This window comes from Pithys albifrons, chromosome 2 (genome assembly GCF_047495875.1).
Source record: "Pithys albifrons albifrons isolate INPA30051 chromosome 2, PitAlb_v1, whole genome shotgun sequence".
NCBI lineage: Eukaryota > Metazoa > Chordata > Aves > Passeriformes > Thamnophilidae > Pithys > Pithys albifrons.
Genome location: NC_092459.1, coordinates 12,647,052 through 12,662,608, shown reverse-complemented (window position 1 = coordinate 12,662,608; position 15,557 = coordinate 12,647,052). Strand labels below are relative to the sequence as shown.

General features: G+C 44.0%; 1 protein-coding gene across 1 annotated transcript; it reads right to left on the bottom strand.

Moving 5' to 3' along the window:
* Positions 1-359: 359 nt before the first annotated feature.
* PDIA6 (protein disulfide isomerase family A member 6) lies at positions 360-14,844 on the bottom strand. The gene is made up of 13 exons (XM_071548341.1): positions 14,754-14,844; positions 11,736-11,877; positions 10,543-10,600; positions 9,751-9,877; positions 9,164-9,270; positions 7,680-7,813; positions 7,156-7,270; positions 6,128-6,268; positions 4,919-5,003; positions 4,757-4,829; positions 3,551-3,709; positions 1,571-1,667; positions 360-833 (listed from the first exon to the last, which is right to left on the bottom strand). Exons 1-13 carry the CDS (start codon positions 14,785-14,787, stop codon positions 765-767), a joined length of 1,341 nt encoding a protein of 446 aa, XP_071404442.1. The 5' UTR covers positions 14,788-14,844; the 3' UTR covers positions 360-764.
* Between the last annotated feature and the right edge of the window lie 713 nt (positions 14,845-15,557).

Here is a 15,557-nt window from a genome sequence, read left to right as displayed (position 1 = left end):
TGGAAATCCTCATGCCCTAAAATGGGGATTAGCTTCAGCACTAATCCAGGGGAAGACCGACAGCTCCCAGCAACTTCCATTGCAGCAGCAACCCCACTTCCATTGTATTACTGAACTTATGAAGTCTGGCACAAAGAAAGAGACAGCCCCTGAGAAGGAATAGGAAAAGGAAGACTAAAGAGCATTTAAACTAAGATTGTCCACCTATTCAGGCTTTAGGCCAAACTGTCAGGATCTCAGAGCAAGGGGGTGGTTTAGGACTCCTGTCTGCACAAGCCTCTCTATTCTACAGTTCATTTTTCAAGAGTCATCCAAAACAGGACACGTGCAACCTTTCTTACTCTATACAAGACTAACACTGTGTGTCAAAAAATATTTTATTCTTTAATTGAAACAGAAGCTTGCCAGGTTCCACCTCCATGAAAAAAAATTACATTTAAAATTGGTTACACTAACAGCCTCCAGTAACACTCAAACAGCACACTATCCACAAAATAAAAACCAAGATGTTCCGAAGAAATATCCATGTTGTCCTCAAAATATTTGTTACACAGAATACAATCAAGTTTACTGGTTATGACAATTCATAGAATTTCTGCAATGTTTTCTTGAGATGTGTACAGTCCACTGCTGCAGTGCATCAAATAGCACAGTGTGTTATGTGCTATTCTCCATATAAAGGCCACTGGAATATCTGCCTGATTGTGTTCCAGTCTGCAAACTGCTGCGCAAACTCTCCCAAGAAAAGAGGTTTTCTGAAGATCTCACAGCTCATCTTTATCCCAGTCATCCAGATCCACATCACTGAGATCAATGTCATCTTCAACTGGAAGCTGTGAAAAAGGGAAGGTTTTAAGCATGAGTTTAGAAGTGCTTAATGCCAGGAGATCCCAAAAGATTCTTACTTCATCCTGAGAGTAAAGCTCCCTTTCGTCATCTCTTTCATTTATAAAACTAAAAGTGCATTAAGCACAGGACAAGTGATCAGAGTTTAAACTAGAAGGTTGTTTTCTACTAACAAAAATACTCCAAATGAAGGCAATACAAATAAGCTATGTAAGAAAACTACAGCTGTATTCCATGTTTTTATCTATCTGAGGTAGGTCAAAGGACTGTAGTAACTTTGGTTTTTACATCAGTGTTGAACCTTAAGAACATACACTTAGTCACTATGTTATTTATTACAGGCTTTACCTGACAAACTTTCTGTCATTAAGACCTTGATGGCAAAGTCAGCTCATTGCAGAACAAAAGTCTTCACAACACTGGGCTCTTGAATGCATACACTACCAATTGCTCTACTCAGCACTGCTAACACACTTCCACCTCAAGAGATCCAACTTTCAGACCACATCCTAATGGCTAGGCAGGAGCATCTGGTACACAATGACAGACAATTAATATGGCATTTGGCCTGCTGGGAGGATTTAGATAATGCGAAACTATCAACAACACTTGCCACAATCTTGTAAGAACAAGAATTTTTCACAATGGCAGTTCTTAGTTACTCTCTTCTGTCACTTCTGAACCCAGCAATTCATCAACACTTTAGAATTGGAATACCTCTTACCTCACCATCTTTGCCATCCCAAGGCTCAACTGAATGGATTTTGGGGAAAGCTCCACCACCCACTGGTGCTGTAGAGCCACGACCAACAGAGAGTTCCCTGAGAAAAAAACATGTAAAAGTTAAAGTTCAGAAATGTCTCCAGCCTCTATCCACCTGTAACGGCGCCCTCTTCAGAGAAAAAGGAGTCAATTTTAAGCAAATCTGAACTGTCTAGAAGCAAAAACTTTCCAAACTGAGGAGCAGAAAATGACAGAGCGCTTAGAGCAGCACTGAAAATTTACAATTGGATCTAAAGACATCTTGTAACCTACACTATTTTGCATTTCAGCAGTGTAACAATCATGGATAAGTATAAGCCCTTTAACAGCATGTTGTTTATCACTTAAGGCAACTCCAAAGGGAGACTATAATTCTAGTTGTGGAAGGCACCTGCAACTGTTAACTCGAAATCACCAGAGATCTTGATTAGTGGACTAAGCCTCTGTGGCTTCCAATGGGTATGAGGTAACCAGCCTCTGTTTGAGACACTCCATCCTGCTCTTGGTAGTTAGGCTTGCTCAAAAAGCCCAGCATTGAAATCCTGAGAAGCTAATCCCTTTGCATTCTTTCAGAGGCAAGTAAGACTGAATTAGCATTCCTCTCTAGGTGGATTCCACAATTTTTATGCTCTTCACAGTGCCAGTTTTCTTACCTGTAGTCAACACTGCTGAGACAACCTATTAGATTACAGAAGTTGCCTACAGCAGCTGAGTTAACAGCCAGTCACAACAACTGTGGTTATACTGCTTTCTCTAAGCAGCACAGCTGAGCTGACACATAGGAAGACAATACTAAACCAATTACCTAACAATACAAGCTGTTAAATTGGCAGATGTGTCCTCAAAGCACCATCCACCCTCACCAGAAGAAGCTTCACTAAGATGGATTTTATAGACTAAGACAATTTGCCATGTCTGAGAAAGGCAGACACTTGTCTCACATGCATTAGTACAAACTGTCTGGTATTTCTCTTGCATCTGAATCCTGAATTTTATTTGATGCTCTAAGAATGTTTATTTTTTGGCATTAGAAGAAAGTCTGATCGCTTTCACAGGTAAGAGAATATAGCACTGATTCCGTTAAGCCAGCAGGAACAGCATTCAATTAATGTGCTTCTTACAGCAAGGTGGGGAGACGCTGTTGGATTTGCTTTTGCAATTCTGTCTGTCCTCTGCCATCCTCCAAGAAAGGACATGGAAATAACATTGCTAACGTAAGCTCTTGCATACCTTACAGCAGCTGATGCTCTACCTGGAAGCAGAGCTCCCACCACACTTTGACCACACAGTTAACAGTTTAGCTGCTCTGTTTTAGCGCTGCTGCCACCATCTGTTATCCTCCCCATTTCCTTTCCCTATTCCATTTTCGGCATGGGTTCTCGCCCAAACAGACCAGAGGCAGTTTCAGGGAACTTGCACAGCAGCAGTGAGCAACTGATTTTCTGGATGGATTGGTTCTGCTCCCCCATCAGTTTATCAGGTGCCAGGAGAATGGGAGGGGAAGCAGGGCCAGATTGAACCAGAAAGACAAACAGCAACATACAGAACCTTAGCAGCACCCATTTAGATTCCCAAACCGGAACTTCACAATTACTAATGACTACTCAGAATGCACCATTTGAATTAAATAGAACTGATTACCAACTTATTTCCTGAGTTACCAGAGAAACAAGAGGTTTTCAACATCAAAGTCCACTTCTGTTGTCAGAAGCTGTGTCAAAGCTACCCTTTAAGTCTAAACAGCAAACTTAATTTTGCACACCACAAAAAGGCAGTGACTGTTTTATTGCAATCTCTGCTGAAATCATTCTCTTACTCCAGTGAATTCTCATCATTTTCATTCTCTTAACTGTGCAAGTCTTGTCTGATCCTGGAGAGTCTGATTTTGGCCTAAAGAGTCATAGCCCCAGTTAGAAAGATTTAAGTCACTAAGATTTCATACCTGAGAAACTCATTAATCCCTTGCTCACTGAATGACCCTTTCAGAAGGGCGAATTTCATCTTCCGAGCATTAACAGCAGCCATTGCAGGATACCCAAAGCCTCCAATCCCCAGAGAGCTCTCAAGATCTGACTGAGCACCTGCTTCAGTCCACAGCCACCTTGAAGAAAAGATGAAACAGAAGATTAACAATGAGGACAGGCACTACAATAATTTTCAAGTCATATATTGTCATATCCTGCGACCCTGTAGATTTCAGTCTGGGCTCTGAATTGCCCTTGACACTGGGCACTGTTATTGAAGTCAACAGGGAATAGCAGAGTCCAATCTTGAAACTTGCAACAGAATAAAGACCCTCTTCAGCAGCACCTCTGAATGTGATGCCAGTCCCATCCTCGCAGTCACTGAAAAGCTGGATCCGACCAGCCACTAAAGACACTGCAAGGAAAGAATTTTCTCAACAAGGTGAAAAAACTGCTACACTTTTGCCTGTATTAAGCAAGGTTTAAAATGACTGAAGTTACAGATCAAAATATGATAACGTTCTGGGCAAGTATCACTATAAAGGGTTTCAAGCCAAGCACCCTCAGTACTTGTTTATCACTGGTCAGGCCTCAGTTCCTCTAATGCTTAGCAAATTCCCTGAGGAACCTCTGGAATCAGCCAATCTCAGCATTTTCCTCCAAGCTTTCATGCCACTTTGCCCCCTTTCACAGCAGTCACAGAACAGCTCTCACTTTCCAGGAAAGTTCCAGAGATCCTAAACTGCACTTCAGAGAAGGAGCAAAAAAGGTAAAGCCTGCTGGCCTGCTTCTTTGACACCGTGAAACTTGTTAAAAACTGTAATTTACCTTTTTTCCCCCCTGAGAATTCAACATTCATACTGGCAGACTCACCCACCAGCAAAAGACTCTAAAAGAAATTGCCCTAAAATACGTTAGTATTCAGGACAAGAATAAAAGATGCTTAACCTCATTAATGCTTAGATATCACTTATAAAAGCAGAATTTGAGGCGCAGATGAAAAGAAATTAAAAAGCACAGGTTATTCTGAAGTCACAGCTTCTCTTCCCAGTAACTAAAAAAATACCAAGGTATGCGAGCCTGAACAAGGAACAACTCTTACCTGCTATCATACTAATTTTATCTCATTACCTCCAGAAATGCTCACATCTTTTACAAGATAACCAGTCTACAATGACACTTACCCCCACATTTTCTTTTTGTATTTTTCAGCCATTTTTAACATGACGTCCAGGTAAGAATTTCTCCCTGAAGCTCCTGTTAGACAGAATTGGACAGGTTAAAAACCACAAGTATATACTCTAAGTGACAAATTCATACAGAAGTCTGCTTGCTTGTATGTGTACCTGTGTCAAGAATATGAGGCAGGACAGAAATGATGCACAGCTGATGAGCATCACAGGTGCTCTTCAGAACATCCTCACTAATTATCTAGAAGAAAGCAGCAGAAAGCCAATGAGAGTAAGACTTGGTTATTCAGTTGTGACTGCACTTCCCTTTCAATGGCCTAGTAACTCCATTCTACACAGTGGTAAGTATTGATACAACCTGACAGAAAAGCTTAGGAGTCTCTCCTACTTCACTGGTGCCCCAGGACATGAGTAACTTACAGAGTAAATTTACAATTCACAAAATCTTCTGTTGAGACTTGCAGAAACATTAAAGTAAGTGGTAGCAAGTAAGACTTAAGAGAAAGCACAGTAAGATGTCACTTCTTGCTCAAAATCACTGTCCTTGCTCCAGGCTGGAAAGACCACCCTCGGGCCCCTGTGAACTCCTGCTGGCCCAAGGAGAGCCAGCAGTGGGCAGCCTTTGCTGCAGATGGGATCGTTCAATCCACAGTAACAGCAACACGGGTTTTGTGGGATCTGCCTCAAAGTGGAGTCGACCAGTGACCTGCACCAATGGGATCCAATCTTTGACTGTGCACCCCACCAGTAAAACAATTTTTAAGCATGAATTTCTAGTATTTGTAGATCAATTATATGCATATACATATATATAAACATGTACTACTGTATTAGCACTATTTAAAAAAAACTTTAGGTTTATTAATGGTGCAACAAATGGTTTTGGTTTTTTCTTTCTGCATCCCAATGGATTGTCTTGCATGCACCTCACTTTGGAGACAACTGATGGCCATTTCAAATCTACCAAAAGAAAGGTGAAACCAGAAGTGGATGGAGTTTTTTGGACAACAAGCAAAACTGTTCATCATGCACCTCTTAATGGAGAGCTTATAAATGACTAAGCCCTGCCCTCCTGAACAGAGCCCAGCCTTTTCACTCATTCACAGGCACATCCAGGCACCCTGGCACCATCCTGTCAGTGTCTTCCCTGCACCAATTCTGATCATCTTCCAGTCAACAACAAATTCACAGAAGAAATAAACATTCAGCTTTCTGTTATTTAAGACTTGTCACCCTTTACCTTCTGGGGCAAAACAGTGCACAAGCACACACTTAGGCAGTTTTATTTACAGTTAATATAGTCCTGTTAAAATTGCTGCTGAGAATATGATGGAAAAGCAATCTGAGAAAATAACGTAAAGGTACCTCCAGGAGCTCAGGTGGTGGTGCATTATCAGAAAAGAGATCCAGAGCACGAGCAATGATATCAGATCTAGTTCTCCCACCATCATAATCAACAGGATCTTCTCCTTTCTGGAAGATTTTAATGGTGGGAAATCCACGAATCTGCAAGACAAGTTTAAGCCATCAACTCAAATAAACATGAATATTATTTGTGGTAGAATTTATCTGCTTGACTGATATGTTCTAGATTAAGACCAAGGGAAGTCATTCAACATCAAGTTTCACAGCATGTTCTGACTAAACTTGAAGAATTTTGTAGCTTCCTACCTGTGCAACAATTCCAAACAAGGCTAATACAAGCTGAAACACTTCTTCAGGGTTTTCAATTTAGATGCACCAAGCACAGCAGGCCAAAGTACCACAAAGACTACCTTTACTCTTGATATTTATTAGACATTAGTGTCCCAATTGGTCTGGTGGGGGACAGCACTGTGCCTGCATGGCAACAAATGGACCTTAAGCTTCCTCTGCTACACTTCCTGTAAAACGTGCTCAGTGTTCCTCTTCGCTGTCAGCCATATGCACTTACAGGAAAACTAAGCAGGACACTGTAAACTCCGTGGACTGTACTAAAAGTTAAAGAGTATCAGTTCACTGTGGGTGAGTAACACATCTGATCAGTGCAGCCAATATTGCCAGTGATCCCTGATAACTAGCTCCAAGGTGTACAGGCACATGTGTGGATTCTGGAGATGCCCGGCCAGCATACAGTCTGAAAAGAGAGACCTCTCACTTCAGATGATAAAGGTATACAAGATCTCATGGAAATAAATAGTCTTTTTCACCAGCAACATCCAAATTCATTCTTTTCCTCTCTTCCCATTTATTCATATTGTTACTTACATTCAGGAATTAACTATTTGTGGAAAATAATTAAGCAAAAATCTTAAGTAGTACCAGATTAAGGAACAGTTCAGTAAGCATTGAAGAGAAATCTGACTTGTTAGAGAAGGCAAAGAAATTGTAAGCACTGCAGAATACACACTCACCCCATATCGGCTTGCCAGCATCTGATTGACTGTTGCATCTACTGCAGCCAGCTTTACTTTTCCTTTTGTTTGTTCCTTCACCTCAGTGGCAGCAGCTGCCCATTCTGGCTCCAGGCTGCAAAACAGAGTACAAGTGCTCTAAGCTTTCTCAGAGCTGGCACAAGTATACCACTCTCCGTTATGTAGAGCATTCCACTCAAGAAAATTAAGTCCCTGCAGAGAATGACAGCTAAGAAAGCTATTCCAAATGAGACTAATGTCCTGCATCTGAAGGAATTAAAAGGTTAATTTAACTTCTGGATCTAATTTCTAGTGGTAACTGGGAATTATACTGCTAAAGAAGAGTGCGGCCATAGCAGCATGAGGGGCCCTGAGCAAAAGCCCCCACAATTTTATTAGAACACCTTACAGAATACCTGACTTCTGATACACCAGAGACACAAGGTCTCTTTTAGGGGACTAAGGGTATTGCACAAAAACAAGCACAAATGGGAACTGAATTGTCAAAGAAAAACCTCAATTACTTTTTGCAGTGCCCACACCATGGGGCATAAAACTCCACCATCCACACATCATCACTATTTATGACATTCTTATCAAAGCTGTCATCAGTCAGCTCAATCACATCCTTCTTATCTCCACCTCCACTCTCCCGGCTCTGTAAGAAACAAAACAGAAACTCATGTAACAAGTAACCAAAACTGGTTTCCCACACAAGCTAACTACTGAGTGTTACCTTGTACCAAGTGGTCCTTATTTGAGTATGACACAAACCAGGCAGTGTTGGGTCATACAACTTTCCCGTTTTAAAAGTGACAATACACACAGCCTACTCCCACAGCACTTTCAAGGAAAGCAAGTGAATCTTCTCTTGAAAACATTAGGAGAAATTGGGTCAAACTAACTACTGAGAAGATGTGGGAACACTTTCCCAGCTCTTCATGCTCTGATCTGTCTAAGAACAAAGTGCACTCCAAACCCCACCTCCATCCGGAACTGTGTCCGGGTTTCCAGGTAAAACAAACATGTGGGAGTGCAATATACACTACAGGGTACAGCCCACCCAAGTCTTCTATCTGGCCAACCTGAGGATGTCAGAATGTACTTGCACCATGATTTAGAAACAGTTGTAGGTGCCAGAAGCTTTTCAATTTACCTTCGGGGAGAAACCCAGCAAACCAACTTCAGAAAACCACTACCAAATTAAAAAACCTATCCATCCAGCTTAGACTAGAACTAGGCAAATGGTACCTGAACCACTTGGAGAATGGGGCTAACCGGGACCTCAAAGTTCAAAAGGAGATGCACCTGGGGAATAACAGCCCCATACACTAGTACATGCTGGGAACTCTCCAGCTGGAGAGCAGCTTTTCAAAGAGAAACCTAAAGGTCTGGTGGACAAGCTGAACACAAGCCAGAACTGCACACCTATGATAAAGGTGTCCAAAAGCTGAACTAGGCAGAGTTGCCAGCAGGTCTGGGGAGGCAACCTCTCCCTCTGCTCAGCAGTCTGAAACATGTGAGTGTTGGGTCCAGTTCTGGGCTCCCAAGTAGAAGAGGCATGCACACACTGGAGCAAGTCCAGCCAGAGCTGATTAAGGGTATGTGAAGAGAGGGTGAAGGACAGTAAAGAAAACAAAGACAGGCTCTTCTCTACAACAACAAAGACAAAAGGACATAAGTTGAAATACAATAAATAACATTCCAAGATTCTATAACTTAAATATAATAGAATTCTACCATGAGTGTGAACAAACGCTGGAAGAGGTTGCCCACAGACTGCAGTCTGTGTGGAGTGTCAGGTCTCGGAGATATTCACAACTTGATGGGACACAGCCCTGAGCAATCTGCTCAGCTGACTCTGTACTGGGCAAAGGCACTGGACCAATAAACCTCCAAAAGTCCCTTTAAACTTCAACTATTCTGTGACTGAATCAGGGGCACAAGCTCTGACCTCCTGCACAGGACAGTCTCCAGTTGACAAACAACCACACATTCCCTCAAATACCTGTCTCCCAGAACTGTATCCTCCACTTCTGCCACTGAGACGTTCCTTCACCAGGGACCGCAGAGCACTTAGAGCAGCTTCAACAATTGCATCGCTTGTCCTGCCACCTGCAGTGCAGCAAAGGAAGTGATTAAACCACCAAAAGGACAGTTTAAGGTAGGCTTCTAACTTAACTACAAACTTAGTACTCCCTCAGCCTACTGATTTTCAATGAAAAGAAGGACTGGGCTATGAGTGATACAGTACTAGTGTGGGACATCTGTCTTCAGCCCAAGCAGCAGGACTGACTTCACTACGCTTTTTAGTTACCCACCTTATCTGATGAAGGACGACTGTGGCAAGCTCCAAATAAATAGGAAGAAAGAAATAATTCTTTGGAACTGCCTAGCTACCCCCAATAGCTACAAACTGCAGGTAGAACTGTTAAAACACAATTTGGTTAAACCACTCCCACCCATCTACCTCTTAGTTACTAAAAGCACCAGATAAGGAGGAAATGCCATACAAGACAGCACTAACAACTACCATAATTACTATACTCAGGTAAGTCCTTAGGCATATAATATGTAAAAGAGCATCACATTTACCCTGATAGTCCTCTGCTTTGTGTTTGTTGGCTCCAAATATCTTGATAGTTGGAAATCCTCTGACTCCATACTGTCCACCCAAGGACTGATGTTTATCTGCATCTACTGCACCCACTTTCACTACACCCTGAAAAAAAAAAAACCAAGAAAAAACACCTAAGACAAGAGTTCTGCAGTGAATTAACACATTTCATACTCTCTGCTGGGGGCATAGAAGAGGGGGTGGAGTGGAAGAGGGAGAGAAATTTATTAGGACTGTAAGAGAACATCACCAGAAGAGATACTTCCCTCCAAGAGCATCAAATTACAAAACATGATATAAGTCCATTTTTTAATTCAGCATGACAAACTAAATTTTAAATTGTCTGAGTTTTTATTTAGTTGATGTTTGTTTGTTTGGGGGTTTGTCTGCTTGGCTTCTTTTAGAAGGGGAATATACATTTTATATAGACAAGAGTTCAGCAGTTAACCTAGTTTTTTGTAAGTAAAGACATACTCATCATCAACAGCTTAAAAAGCCATTTTAATTTCTGGAAAACAGTAATGGGAATCCACATGGACAGAATCGACTTGCTTTCTCCAGAATTTAATGTCTTCTTTTAAAGAGGAAAAAAACCCAAAAAACCCAAAAATCCTGACAAATTTTTAAGGGCCTGAATGACTACTCATTAAACTGCACAAGTATGAGATAACGGGTTAAAGGATCAAACTCCACCTTCATGTTCTCAGCCAGATGGCAAACAGCCACTCTTAAATCCACTGCCACAAGCACATTTGAAAGGCTAAACTTACTTTTAAAGCTGTTGCTGCTTTCTTCCACTCAGGGGTTAGTCTTTGACAATGACCACACCTTTTTGAAAAAACAAACAAAAACCAGTAACTGTCATTCAGATCAGACAACTACTTCAGTCACTGCAGAAGTTCAGCAAACTGTAGAAGACTGCAGATTACTCATAAAGAGGGAAGAGGCCACAACATCACATCAACACTCAGGCTTAAAAAACCTCCCCACATTATGTAAGTGTGCACACACACACATAGGCATATATATATATACCTATCTTTCCCAAAACAAAGGCAAACATGAGCATGAAAATCCAGCTTTGCACACTCGCCTGTGGCAAGATGGACCTGTGATGACACCTGAAAAAATTATTCTAGAGGTAACTTCTTAACTAGAAAGAGTTTGTGGCACAATTCCTGGAGATGTCTGAGGGAGAAGACCAACAGCTGACTGACAACCAGCATATAATCACATCATCACAAGTCTGCAGGGAGAGGACCTGCAAATTTCCTGTTCTAAACTTCATTGACACTGTTCAATAAAGCTTCCCATTGCCCCTACATGCAATGACACGAGAGGAGGCACAGCACGCCCTCTCCTAAACCTCAGAGATAGTCAGGCTGTTGCAATGAAAGGGCAGTTTCTCCAGAACGTGGAGCTTTGATTCAAATGGCAGTACCACAGGACTTGTATGAAGATGGAATATACATCACCAGAATTTAAATGGAAGAGACTCCATATTCTAGACATGAACAGGATAGAAGACAGAGATGCTAAATTAAGATGCACAAAGCCAGTATTTTTCAGTGGAAATTGGAAATTCTAAGTGTGAATTCAGATTTGTGCTTTCACATCAGAATTACATTTAGAAACATGCAAGTGAGGGGCCTTTTCACTTACCTATTGCACTTTAATCAGTCATTTTTAATACTAATTTCTTCAGAAAAATTGAAGTAGTAAAATGGCATACAAGGTTTTGCTATCAGACCCTATTTGCCAACTTGAAACACATAACTACTTTTTTCCCTCATGGGAGTATTTAAAACAGGAATCCCAGGAAGATCCATTTTGTTAGTCATGAGGCCATCAAACCCACAATTGTGCTGCTAACAACTGAATGAAACCTTGGGTTGATCAGCAACAGGTTCCTGTGCTGCTCCTCAGCGATAAGAGCAAGCAAGTACACAGTTGTAATTCTTACCATGGGGCGTAGAACTCCACCAGCCACAGACTCTCGCTCTGAATGACCTCCTTGTTGAAGTTGGTTGGTGTCAGCTCTATCACATCATCACTGGCCGAATACAAACCGTTAACTGCCAGGAACAAAGTGCAGCTCACTGTGCCTACAACAAAAAGCAAAGCAATCAGCATTCCTATTGAACATTTATGACTTGCCTGTTGCCATGACTGAATCAGCTTCCCACCCCCTGCAAATTAGCAGGGGTGGGAAGGGATTCCAGCTTGACCAGACAAAAAAGGATGTTAAGGCAAGATAAATGCTTTTCCTCCTCACTTAAAACATGATTCCACAGGATCAGGTTAGGAAAGCTCTGTGCCTAAAGCTAGCTGGAGTTAGGCCAGTCCTGCTGTTGCTCTCTAGAGCGCATTTTGTCAAAGCTCCTACCCTACCTCCTACTGATCCCAGACCACCAGAACTTCCGCAGGGATCCCCACTATCATAGAAACTCCTAAACCAATTGCTCGCAACTCTTGCACAGCAGGCACTCAAACACCTCTATGACAGGATTACATAATGCAGGCCTGTCCCAGTTACACTGATTTTAGGACCAGTGCTTGATGCACTGGTAATGAGTTCCTTCATTCTTGCTCATGAGGATCTTAGTCTAGCATTGATTTATATCTCTAGTAATAGACCAGAGAACAACAGCAAAATATCTCTGGTTAACAACTCAAGCACTCTGAGAATGCTAAAAAAATAAGATTAAAAGATACAAGGTAATTGCTTTCTCCTATGACTTTGTACTTCTGATAATTTCTGGAACTTATTCCTTGAGAACTGCTAAGTAAAACCTTGTAATCCTTCCTTCTACCTAGTCAAGGAGATTGAGAGATGACTAGAAAAGAGGTGACAAGCATCTCTGTAACAAAATCCACCCAGCAAAAGACTTAATCCACTAAAGACTGGAGGGGAGTAGGAGCTCAAGACACACGAGTGAACGAGACAAAAAATAGCTTTATCTCAAGACTGAACATGAGAGGAAGACACTGCTCAGTGATGCAGAAACTCTACAGCACATGGTACACAGACCGCACAGCAACACCTACACTTTATCAGTCTCATTCAGGAAAAGCCAGTTCCATCATCCCTATATTCTGCAGCTGAGAGAAGCTCACAGAAACAACCTCTTCCAGGTTGCTCAAGCAGAGATCAGAACTGAACTACCACAGTACAAGCCAGTGCCCTACCCACTGCACCACTACTCCTTCCTAATGGTTTCTTCTAGCACAAAGACCCAAACCTTTTCTTTTGACATGATAACTGGTTTCCATCACCAGATTTACATGTTAGATTGTCTCTGTCCCTTCAGTATACCCAAACACAAAGCAGCACTTCATCATCACTGATCAACTGACTTCCAAGGCGATCGGTGGCTGTCACTGTGTGTTACAGTGACCTACTGTATCAGCTGCTACTGGGGTAGAGAAAGAAAATAAGGATGGAAAAAGCTCCTTGACTGTTACAGTCACTCTCAAGAGAGAAAACCTTCTCTAAATGGAATGAGACCATTAAATTGATATCAGTGTATTTTGGCATCACCTTTTAGGTGATCTCTGGAAAAATTCATTCGGAAGACAATTCACTAAGCCATTTCTGTCCCTTCATACAGATAAGTTCCAACTTATGCAACAACACCTGGTAAAGAGAACTCACAAAAGCAAGCACATGGTGAAATTCACCTAGTCACGTATCACTACATTTTTTTCTGTGACTCACGAACCGGTGGTATAACTTTCCTTTCTACAGTGAAACACTGAAGGTTTAATTCATACTTAGCAACGAACGTATCATTTTCCTACAAGCATCTAAGCCAGATAAATGGAAATCTGTCCCTGTTATTAGGACAAAAAATAAACAGATAATCTGATTTCAAAAGGTGTTTGCTAATGTAAGCAAATCACATAGACAAGAGCGTTATTAAACCGAGGCAGCTCTATGCTCGCACTACTACTCTTCACTAAACACCAAAGTTGCAAAATCTGGGGAAAAAGAGCATTTGTCACGGGATGATGATGATTATCCTGTGAACTTCCTCCTTCAAGTACCTCGTCCTGCAGCATCGCTCGGCGTGCCGGAGCTCACACATCCCTGCACACGAGCCACAGCCTTGGGCAGCGCTCCCATCGAGGGGCCCGAGTGGGAATCGTTTACAGATTCCTCCGGCACACACGATGCAGCAGCAGGGGGAGGGGAAGGGGAAGACCAGCTCCCAACAGACTCCTCCGTCTGCCTTTGGCCCCTGCTCTTGCTGTGCCCTCACGGCACCAGATCCCAAGGCAGGGCACCCAGGCAAGCACAACAACGCCGCTTACTCAAATCAAAGCGGGTTTTTTACTTATTAGCGTGAGCGATAGCCACTCTTTTTTTTTCTTTTTTTTTTGTAGCTGGGATCTTTAGGCCTTTATGATGTTCAGTATTCCTCCGTCTGCGCTCCGACAGCCCCCGAGCAATGCCCATCCCGCGGCACAGACCGGCCAAGCCGGACCGCGGCTCCGAGCGCTGCCCCCAGAGAATCGGCCAGGTTGGAAAAGGACTCCGAGATCATCGAGTCCAACCTCTGATCGAACACCACCTTGTTAACCAGACACGGCACTAAGTGTCACGTCCAGTCCTTCCCTGAACACCTCCAGGGACGGTGACTCCACCACCTCCCTGGGCAGCCCCTTCCAATGTCTAATACCCCCTTCTGTGAGGAAATTCCTCCAAATGTCCAATCTAAAACCTCCCCTGGCGCAGCTTAAGACTGTGCCCTCTTGCCCTGTCGCTGGTTGCCTGGGAGAACAGGCCGATCCCCACCTGGCTACAACTACCTTCAGGAGGCTCCCCGCTCCCCCCGTCACCCGCCGGTCACCCCGCAGAACGACCGCACGGCCCCGGGCCCCACTCCTCCCCGCCGCGACGGAGCCTGCAAAGCCGGGGAGAGGGAAGCCGCGTCCCGCCGCCGCCCCATGCCGCGGCCCGTCTCCTCACGGCTCCTACCCCACCAGAGCCGGCCCGCGCCGCGCGCCCCCATGGCTGTCCCGCTCCCTTCTCCTTCTCCTTCTCCGCCGCCGCCACGGCCCGCGCGCCCCGCCCCACCCGCGCCACGCGCCCCGCCGTGGCCGCTGCCCATTGGCCGCCACGGCGCTCGCGCCCCGCCGCAGCCAATGGAGGGCGCCCGCGTCAGCGGCTGCGGCGGGCGGGGGCCGCGGGAGGCGCTGCGGGGAGGAGAGAGGGGAGGAGAGAGGGAGGGCGGTGGCGTCGCTGTCGTCGTCTGGGCCGGGCGGGGCCGGAGCTGGGCCAAGGGCCCGGGAGTTGCAGAGGGTGACGGGCTGCTGGATATGTCGCCCCTGGGAACGTAGTCTCAGTCTCTTTTTAGCATATTCCTAAATATCTCCCTGATCTCTCCCTGGCCAGAGCGCCCTCAGCTCCTCCCGCCTCAGCGCTGGAGGGTGACCAGGCCTGAGCCAAACCCGCGCAGGCCTTCAGCGAGGAGGAAGGCAGGCCAGGGATTTGTCCTGTTTGGTGCCCAGGCGGGTCTGGTACTGCCTCTGCGTGCAAACAGAAATCTCAAGGGCGGTCTAAGTGGTGTCGCTGTGAAAACCAAGGCAGGCATCTAGATTTGAAAAAAAATCAGTTTTGCAGTAGCAAGCTCGCCTGTAAAAGTAGAAGTTTACCCAGCTAGATCTGCCACAGGTCGAGGAAAGGCAAGTAGGGAAGGGGAGGGCTGATGCAGGCTGATACAAGCGGCCTTAAAGCCTGAGTAACCTGCCAGCATGCAGCAGTTTTGGAAAGTTTGGGTCC

Excerpts from the sequence above, each read along its gene's own strand:
- PDIA6 (XM_071548341.1), bottom strand. The coding sequence starts at position 14,787 with ATGGGGGCGCGCGGCGCGGGCCGGCTCTGGTGGG. Across the intron at positions 7,814-9,163 it reads GATACAGTTCTGGGAGACAG|AGCCGGGAGAGTGGAGGTGG; the intron begins GTATTTGAGGGA and ends TGTTTCTTACAG. Across the intron at positions 6,269-7,155 it reads TGCTGGCAAGCCGATATGGG|ATTCGTGGATTTCCCACCAT; the intron begins GTGAGTGTGTAT and ends CTTGTCTTGCAG.